This window comes from Suillus paluster, assembly GCF_016628075.1.
Source record: "Suillus paluster strain FC165 chromosome Unknown EDB91scaffold_22, whole genome shotgun sequence".
NCBI classification, from domain to species: Eukaryota; Fungi; Basidiomycota; class Agaricomycetes; order Boletales; family Suillaceae; genus Suillus; species Suillus paluster.
The window spans coordinates 359,376-369,423 of record NW_024537582.1 but is presented as its reverse complement, the minus strand read 5'-3'; the positions used below and the strand labels follow the sequence as shown (position 1 = coordinate 369,423).

General features: G+C 49.2%; 3 protein-coding genes across 3 annotated transcripts; 1 reads left to right on the top strand and 2 right to left on the bottom strand.

The window, feature by feature from the left end:
* Positions 1–809: 809 nt before the first annotated feature.
* On the top strand, positions 810–3,091 carry EDB91DRAFT_1346712 (heterokaryon incompatibility protein-domain-containing protein; the record flags this gene model as incomplete). The annotated part of the gene is made up of 3 exons (XM_041325895.1): positions 810–898; positions 943–1,009; positions 1,071–3,091. The coding sequence occupies 3 exons, from the start codon at positions 810–812 to the stop codon at positions 2,709–2,711; spliced, it is 1,797 nt and encodes a 598-aa protein (XP_041177802.1). The 3' UTR covers positions 2,712–3,091.
* A 690-nt stretch (positions 3,092–3,781) lies between these two features.
* Positions 3,782–4,731, bottom strand: EDB91DRAFT_1081640 (uncharacterized protein; the record flags this gene model as incomplete). Its single annotated transcript, XM_041315402.1, has 5 exons — positions 3,782–3,846; positions 3,936–4,059; positions 4,348–4,389; positions 4,489–4,543; positions 4,580–4,731. The coding sequence occupies 5 exons, from the start codon at positions 4,729–4,731 to the stop codon at positions 3,782–3,784; spliced, it is 438 nt and encodes a 145-aa protein (XP_041177801.1).
* A 4,532-nt stretch (positions 4,732–9,263) lies between these two features.
* On the bottom strand, positions 9,264–9,803 carry EDB91DRAFT_1009558 (uncharacterized protein; the record flags this gene model as incomplete). The annotated part of the gene is made up of 2 exons (XM_041312393.1): positions 9,264–9,533; positions 9,582–9,803. Coding segments are annotated over 2 exons (492 nt in total), but the record flags the coding sequence as incomplete, so codon positions are not given.
* Between the last annotated feature and the right edge of the window lie 245 nt (positions 9,804–10,048).

Sequence of the window (10,048 nt, the reverse complement as noted above, 5' to 3'; positions counted from 1 at the left end):
GACACCCACAAACCCTCCGCCAAAGACCACCCCGGCCGTGTTCATTGTTCAACACCAGCAACCTCCAGTAAAATGTCGCAGCTCATTCCAAGCACCGCACCCTGTCGAACGTTTGCAGATCATGAGGGCGTTGGCACCACGCGCTGTAGGAGTTTTCCCCGATAGACGACGAATGATCACAGGCTCGTATGACAAGACGCTTCGTCTGTGGGACTTAAATACAGGTACGGTGTTGAAGAAGTTGGAGGGGCATCGTAGTCAGGTGTTGAGATGGGCAGTATCAAGAGATGGGCAAGTGATAGTAAGTGGTGATGAGTGGGGAGAGATCATTGCCTGGCACGGAGAAACTGGGGAACCTCTAACCCGACCCATCAAAGCCCATTCTGATCGGATTTCATCGCTGGACTTTTCCCCCGATGGAACAGTGTTAGCCACTGGTTCAAAAGACAAAATGACAAAACTCTGGAGCACGAAAACATGGAAGCCTCAAGGAAGTCCAATCATTAGTGGTTGGGCCAACTGTGTTCGATATTCGCCGTCTGGCAAACTTCTTGCGATTGCAACAGGAAGCATTATGATTGTCAATTCAGCCACAAGGGAATGTGTCGCAATGTTCAATGCTAGCACTTATACACGATGGAACTGCTCACTCGCGTGGACACCCGATGGCACTCGACTTCTCACAACGGGCGATGAAAAGGATCCCAATATACGGGAGTGGGATATATCCACTTGGAAGCAGGTCGGCAATCCCTGGATGGGCCATACTCACGAGATCCTCTCCATTTCCATTCATCCCGCGGGCAGCCATGTCGCTTCCGCATCTTGTGACAACTACGTCCGTCTCTGGCGGTTCTCAGATCGACAAACCATCGCCATCTTCCAGCACTCAGCCTGGGTATGATGTGTCACTTTCTCCATAGATGGTAAACACATCCTCAGTGGAGGTCAAGATAAAATCTCAGAGTGGGCAGTGCCCGAGGGTACTCCCAAGAAACCGGTATCAAAGGTACTTTTCCGTTCATTTTCCGCCCCTTCGCCATCTAATATCACGTCTTTTTGATGCCAAGGCTCAAGTCTCTGACTCAAAGGCATGTTTCCATCCATTGACTCGTATAATGCAATTAGACCAAACTTCATGCATCATGCTGCAGATACTCGCCATTAGCACGACTGCCCGCAATGCAGGGGATTCATCTACTGCTGAAGATAACACTTCTGAAGTAGCGGGCATTATTCGAAAGGTCATCCACGTTCAGCTCGATACTGCCCCGCTTCGCCTACTCAACACTGTCACTGGGCTTTTATGTGATCGAGAAGCACAGATAAGTACCTTCAAAACGAGCGCAGAGTATAAAGAGCTTCTGCTATCAACAATGAAGCACCCTGACCTCCGAACGGGGCACATCGCAGAAGCGGTGGCGATGTACTTCGGTTGTGTCATGCTATCGCATAGGTGGGAAGACACGGAGCCACTGCTGCATGACGTCCATGGCAGGGTCGTATACAAGTTGAAGGCATCTAGTGGTCTCGTAAAGTTGCAGTCATTCTGCAGAATTGTCCGTGATGCAGGGTATCACTGGGCGTGGGTTGATACATGTTGCATCGACCAGAAGAACAATGTCGAGCTCCAAAAATCACTCACCTCCATGTTTGCCTGGTATCGCAATTCAGCGCTCACAGTTGTCTACCTATCGGATGTTCCGCCTTCTTCAAAGTCCGGCGCTCTGGCGGAGAGCGCTTGGAACACCAGGGGATGGACCGTCCCGGAATTTCTGGCTCCTAAAGTCATTCTCTTCTACCAACAAGATTGGTCCCTGTATCTTGACGACCACTCGCCAAACCACAAGGGATCTGTCAAGATAATGAATGAGTTGGAAGATGCGACGGGCATAGATGCACGTGCCCTCGTCGCCTTCCAACCAGGGATGAGAGATGCCCGAGAGAAACTCCGATGGGTATCTACGCGTGTCACCACTGTGGCGGAAGACATCGCATATTCGTTGTTTGACATCTTCGGCATCCAACTACCTATCCTTTACGGCGAGAATAAGCAGAATGCGCTCGGAAGGCTCTTGCAGGAAATCGTAGCTCAGTCGGGCGATATTACTGCCTTGGACTGGGTCGGAAAACCTTCCGAGTTCAACAGTTGTCTGCCAGCCGACATCTCCTCGTACGAACCTCCGCCATACGCGGAGTCGTCTCTATCCGAAGATACGATTCAGTCATCAGTCTCCTCACTTCGAGATGCTGTCGCTCTAGAGTCGGCTTCGAGATTGTATCAGACGCTTGACTATCTGAGCGCTCCTCGTTTTGCGCACCGCCGGTTGCAACTGCCTTGCATTGTATTCCCTGTCACAGATGCCATGCCGATGCCTGGTCGAGATCAAGAGACACGCACATATGAAGTCAAGGCAGACGGGCTTCATGACCTGCAGATCACCACGAAACACAAGTTCATTCCATTCTCGCAGGCAAGACCGCTGCGCACCGGACTGACATTCCTACTCGTCCGCCCATGGAGTCGCCATATCCTTGACCTGCCTGATCCTGCAGACGATACGCAGAGCATGGAAGATTGCTCCGTGCCCGAATCTCTGTTGCACGATTGGCCCCCTTCAGAAATGAGCCGGAAGTTTATTCGGACTCTGACTCACGAGCATTGCGATTATTGGTTCGCCTTGCACAGCCTTTTGCTGCATTTTTGCTAATGCGGCAGCGCTCTGGAGAATTCAAGAGAATCGCGTCGGATTATGATATCATTGCACAAGTCAAAGACATAGCTTCTGTCCACGATATGATGGACATCAGAACCGTAGAAATATCGTAGACGTATGTTTTCTGTTGTTGAAGACTAGATATCTCTGAGTGGTTGTCGTTGGTCGACTCGTCCCTTGACGATACTTATATACACGTAGATATCCTTCAGAGCAGACATTGGATACCAATTATTCATCAGGCACTATTACTTAGTGGTACTTCTTTGTCCTATACCATCATCTTCCGCTGCACGTCATTGCGTGGGCACTCGGATTTACACTCTAACGCAGAAACGCGCAACTCCTTGCGAATTCTGAATTTTTGATTAGCTACTCTCCTCCAATTGCAGCCTTTTGTCTTGACGTGCAGAAGGTTCTTCGACATTATATTCTACTTATCCGCCAATAGTAGCGTCCTGATGGATGGTGTCCAAGGGCTTCTCTTGCTAATTGATTCCACCGGGTGGAAATTGCTCACTAGCACCGGGGCAGGATTGTACCACGATAATCGCTCAGTCAGTCAATTCTGTCCGTCCAAGATCTCGAAGTCGCACAAGCACATTCAAACGTCGGCGAACCTAATTGATATTGAAAGCGCTACGGCACGCCTGTATCATATTCTTCGATAGTATAGTCGTGCACCAGGTTAATGCCCAGCCACTTCCCTATCCTATCCAACAACTGTTTGTCCTCTAGAATTCTTCGTGACACTTGCTCCGAGCACGAATACTGGACCCATGGAAGCAAAGTACTTGCAGTTGATAATCACAATCTGACGGGTAGTGGCTCAGCTCAGTCTTAGGCACTAGCGCTACACCTGCACATCCGAATAGCGTCAGTTTCTACGTGCGACGAACAATATTTGAGTTGTCAGAAGACGATACGGCAGGATTCCCTAGCAATTGATCGATTAAAATGATTCGAGAGGTGTGCAAAGGATGAACTCACGACATAGGCTCAGGCCGCTGATGGCGTGTATGTTCCTGGCTATGGGACTGATGGGTTTATTCAGGTAGGTATGGTCACCAGTCTGCGGGGTACGTGGGGCCGGTAATGTGAATCACGAACGCGTCAGACATGGATACCTCTGGGGAACGTCAGTCTCGCGATCATAAGGGAGATGCGGTGGCTAGGACAAACAGTGAGACCAATTATCCCAGGTACTTCCGATCTTACGGTCCAAGAGTCGGTGAACATCCCGATTGGCCAGAGACACAAGCGAGATAATGGTGCCCTTCCTGACATTTCCGAGGATAAGGACGGTTCGTACATGTCGATATGCCGTAGGTGTGCAGTGTAACTAGAACATGTTCACTGATATAACTTCTGTGATAAAGTATCCAATTAACTTATAAGTTATGAAGGTGTCAAGTCTAAGCCAGACGATGGTCAATAGCCGTCACAATTTTACAATTCTTTCGACTCGCATAAGGGTGCTTCGTATGAAAATTTGACGGTCCTTTTGGTGGGGTTTGCAGTCCTGGATGTGTAGTCCTGAGATGGGCGAAAAGATGTATTCATGAGGAGGACCAGTTGACCAGCCTTCCGGAGTCCGACCCGATCTCCCGTATACAAGATAAGTACTTACTGTCTTCATGAACGTAAATCTCAGGCATATCGAGAACGCAACCTTGAAGACAGAATGAGCATATCTGGCGTGATGGTTCAAACCTGCAAGTTCTCGACTTCGACGTTGTCAACGTGCAGAACGTTCAACTTTGACACCTACATAATTACCCAATTGACGTGTACACAATACCAAATAACCCCAAATCATCTCCTCACTGCATCACCTCAAATATTCGCCACCATCAACGCACATCACCCAACACTGGAGCGTCGCTAACACTGGAACACTGGAACCGATAACAATGGCGACGAAGGCGACGTCTGTGGCATGAGCATCTGTCGTATCCCGTTTGAGGGATGTTGTCCGTGTGAGTTTGCGCCTTTGGTGCATGATAACTTCCATTCTGTCTCGTTTCGTTTCTTTTTATATATATTGCGCGTTGCGTTTTTGCCCTTACGCTGTATTTCTTTTGTACAGTCGTGTGTGTCGTCACTCCTTCCCTTGCTTTTATGTCCTTCGAGAGAATCACGAACACCAAGAACATACTACAATCGAATCTCCTATCGGATCAGTCTGAGTCGAATGCAGTCACGTCTTCTAGTACTGCACTGCTGGCCCAAATGGCTTGGAACGGCCGCTTCGAAACAACGCTGTCCCGACGCGTTTGGGGTGCGTGATGCATTTTCCCATCTTTGGGCTGATGTATTTGTGTTTTTTGGGTGTTGCGATTGTATGTAGATCGCGCTTCACACTAGTGCTAACTGTATTGGATACTCGGACTCATACATTGCACTGCTGTATGCATCTCCCAGGAAACTGGTCGTGTCAATTTCAAGCAGTGTCTTGATATCGACCCGTCCAGTCACGGGTCACGCACGTAAAGCACAACGATACATATATTGGATTCGAATATACAGTATTATTACAAGGCGCCGCGCCCATCCATCCATCACGAATGTCAGCACAATTCACCGTGGGTAACGGCCCCCCAATCTTTATTCGTACTTTGCAGGAGCACTTGGAGTACATGCAGAAACATCGTAATCCACTCCCATATTCATCCGCACCTGGGTGCGTGAGCTTTATATTCTTACCGATGATCAGGCATTCATTCCTGATGCCACGGGCCAACAGGCACATCCGCATGTATCTTCTTTCAGAGTGGACTCCGGGTAAAGGCCTTGCGGACGACACGCGGGCTGCGCCAGCGGCCGTTTTTTCCACTTGAACGAGCTTCATTTGAAGGAAGTGATGGGTGAGTTGGCCATGGAGTGGTGTTTTGTACGTGCTACCTACCCTGTCTTGTCAGTTGTCGATTGACTCGGATGGACATAATAGGCGATCGATCTGAAGATAATGCAACTGTTTGAGGAAAAGTGTAAGGGGATATTGTCGCGCTTTGCTTCGATTGTGTCGGCTGATGCGAAGGGGGTTGTGTGGATGTATGGTGAGTTCGTGATGGGCTCTTTGAATGTATTCCAAATTCCTTGACTCATTTCTCATTCGTTCACTTCCAACCTAGGGCTAAAGATGCCGTATTCATACGCGCAGACCACCTACGCATTATTTGACAATATCATTCGTCGTTGAAGGCGCCTTAGAAGCAACATTAGGTCGCATTACTGAGCTACTTGGTAACGGCGTAGTGTGGGAAAGCGTGTTTCATTACTAGCACTACTACTCTGGTGCTGACTCGGGGCTCTCTCGAAGTGCTGCAGGGGCACAAACAAGAACGTATCGGTCAGGGAGGGTGGAGCCGAGAAGTACCAATTGCATCATCTCAATTGGATCCATTTTGGAAGTTGTGGAGATGCACATCGGATCAGCGTTCAGGATGTTATAGTAGGGTCGGGAAAGACACATCATGATAACGATTCTTGCTGCAGCCTTAATGGAGGCAAACCCTCATTCCCTGGGCGTCTATGGAAACACGAGGCAAGTGTAACCACCTAAAAGAGCACAGTACGCGCGGTCCCTCCACCCAAGTGACTAAGTCCACCCCGATCGTGTTCGACCAGGCGAGCCTGTCATATTGATGCATGAATGCGTTGTAGTTGTAAGGTAGGAGTGATGCAACACTGTTACAATCCATAGGCAGGTAAATAGGGTGCATCATAATGCATCACTGATGCAGCACGATGCATCAGCAATGCTATATGATGCATGCCTGTGATGCTTGCTATGATGCATCATTTGATGCGGTGCTGTCCATTTACGGTATGTAGCGTGTTTGGCGGGTTGTCCATTTACGGTATGGAGCGCCTTTGGCGGGTTCTGGCCATACAGCGGGATATGATGCATTATTTTCGGAGCGCCCTCCCGCCCGCCTTCTTTGATGGGCGGTATTGTCCATTTATGGTATTCAGCGGGGCAGGTTCTGGCAATACAGCGGGTATGGTGGGTGCACCAGCAGCATTCCACCTTGTTACTTATCCTCAGTGGCCCGTCAGCGCTCACTTTCAGCATATGGCCGCAGGTACAGATGCGTCTTGGGGGGTTCTGGAGCGCATGGGGGGTACAGTGCACCAGCATACGGTGGGTACGGGTTCTGGCAATACAGCGGGTACGGTGGGTGCACCAGCAGCATCCCACCTTGTTATTACTGATCCTCAGCGCTCAATTCTAGCAATATGGCTGCAGGTACAGATGCGTCTTGGCGGGTTCTGGGGCGCACGGCGGGTACGGTCACTGTGCACCAGCATACGGCGGGTATGGGTTCTGGCAATACAGCGGGTACGGTGGGTGCACCAGCAGCATTCCACCTTGTTGTTAATCCTCAGGCGCTCAATTCTAGCAATATGAATATTCTCGGCGGGTTCTGGGCAGATGGGCTACTACTATCTATCAATTGACACTGTTACCAAGTACATAGCGAGTAATGCATCATTCTCCTACAACCAAATTTCATGAAGTCCGTAGCACAAAATTTCGGTGATGTATATATGTTGATGCATCAATGTTAGCAATTTCACTCTCGCACACCTATTCTTGCTCACAGTCAAACATTAGCATTTGAACCATGCGCGCAAAATGATGTATTATATTTCTCGACAGGTACAAGATAACTATTAGACTGAGTAGGGACATTATATCAAGAAATTAGCAAGACTATGATGATGACAGCATGAAGAACAACCATACTAGACCTTTGCCCGCTTCTTCCTAAGAGCTCTTAGCAGGCATCGAAAGAAAAATGAGCAGGATAACATACTGTTGAGCACCCGCAGACCCGTTCTGCACAGGCCGTTTCATGGAAGGCCCAGTACCAATTGCATCCGCCAGCTCGTTACGCCTGGACTTAACTGGGACACGCTTAGATGCACGTGTGTTCGTAGAGTCATTGGTAATTCCACCAGGAGCTGCATCCCCTGGTGAACTAGACTCAGCTCCGGGTGGGTTAGTAATCGTGGGGGTGGTGGCGGCCTTGGGCTTGCGGACGGCCTTGGGTTTTGGGGCGGCCTTGGGTTTTTGGGCGGCCTTGGGCTCGAGGATGATTTTTTCGGTGATTGGCTTGGTTATGACAGCGGAGAGAGAATTGTTGGGTGTACTGGGGAGCTGGGGTGGGTTGGGATGAGGCAAGACTGGGAGCAAGGGTGGGTTGGGATGAGGCAAGACTGGGAGCGAGGGTGGGTTGGGATGAGGCAAGACTGGGAGCGAGTCAGCACTGGACTCATGCAGACTAGTGCGCTCAGCAGAAACCGGTGATAAATTTTCCTGGAGCCAAGCAGCAGCAGAGGCCGGAGACGTTTGGAAGACTGGATCAGTCCAATTGAGATCTTGCCACATATTGGGGAATGAGAAGTTGGGGGTCGACACAGAGGGGTTGTAGACCGGTGTAAACCCATCAGTGGACATGAGAGGGGCAGTATACGCCGGAGTAAAAGAACTAGGAACCGAAGTGGTGGACATTTGGGGCGCATAGAATGGTCCGAACGAGTTGGGAACTGAATTGGTGGTCACAGGGGGTACGTATGCTGGTAGATACGAATGAGGAATTGGTGCGGAGACACCATTATAGTTAGAGTATGATGATGATGCATCAGACTGCAGGGGTGCATCAACGTGAATAGATACGTATTGCAAATGAAAGGGTACGTACCATTGCACCTATTGATGCATCAGGCGTGGCTCCTGATGCATCAGATGCATCACCCAGTGAAGCATCAGGCAGCGGCAAGGAGCCTTGTGATGCATCAGGCGGATGCATCAGCTGATGATAAAAAATATAAAGACCGACCAATCTACCCACCTTCATGATCCTCTTGCTCCTCTTCCCCTTGACCAAAGGACTCGATGTCATTGTCCTCTTCGACGTCGTCATGGCCATCGGGCACCTCTTCATCATACACTTCAAATTCCTCACCGCACTCCATGTCCTCGTTCCCTACAGTAACGTTAGGCTTGCGCTTGTCGGATGCTGCATGATATAAATTAGGTAAGCCAACTAGCAACTTGCAGATTAAAAACGCACGGAAGATTATTTCCGCATATTGCTGAAACGCCTCTAGGAAATTCCTATTGGCTGTTTGGTATAACTGGGCGAAGGTTCTGCCTTGTGGAGTTTCAGAGGGATGGCAACTTGAATACATCAGAGTCTCGGCGTGAGTAAACAGTCTATACCCGATACGTAAACTTACGATAATGAGGTCATATCCCAGTCGTTTCTTGGATCTGGACCAGCAAACATGAAGGACACGAGGAAACCGGTCTTCTTCTTGACCAATTGCGCGAATCGCCGGCAGATAATGGGTAAGTCGTCTATGCCCCTGCTTGAATGTTAACTATTGAACTCTATTCACAGAAACCACTTACTGCGCAATTCCCTCCGCATCAAATGGCACACAGTCATCCTCGGTATCCTCATCTAAAAAATTCTTCTTGCCAGACCTCTCGTGAGTTTTCTACTGCTTCTCGTACATGTCACGAATCTGAACCTTGACCTCCTCATCCTCATCATCCAACAGCTCTTTAGAAAATTTACGCCCCAGCGCAACTCGTCTGCCCGACGACACCTTCCCAGCCTCTTCCTCAGCCTTCACCAATGGTCTAATCCGCTCATCGTAGTAGATATCGGAGTACAGCTCAGCCTCGGACTTAGCACGTCGTTTTGGCTGCAGCACGTCATCGAAGACAGTTGTCTCCTTTTTCAGGCGACGGTTTTTCTTGGACGCGTTCGCACGCCAATGAAACCAAGTCCGGAGTTGCTGAAGCACGTCAGTAAATAGTAATATGTTCATTATAGATGGGCTTACTATTTTGCGCCTGCTTTCAGCTTCTCCCACCTCAATACGTTGCTCCGGCGAAAGGGCGTCAGCGGGAATGTCGGGAAATACTACCGCTTCCTCTGGGAACTGTTTAAACCAGTCCCCAATCAAGGTGGGCCAAAAACGCGAATAATCTTTTTCCTTCACGTGCTCTGTGAGATATTGGGGGAGGCGCTCTTGAAGCCACTCCATTTGTACGTCTGAGGTCCAGCGTGCTGCAGGCATGACGAGATCTTGTATGTTGAATGAGGTCACTGCAAGATTAAATGCGCGCACTTCAAGTTGTCCCGAAAAATGAAAATGGTGTGTAAACTTATGTATGCTATACCTGTTGGATTCTGTTGGATTCTGTCTCACGCACAGGCCTAAGTTGTCTTGAACAGTGCAATCAACCACCTGAAGGAGCAGTATGGTAGATCAGTTAGATACTTCGTCCATAGCTAACTAAATAGAAG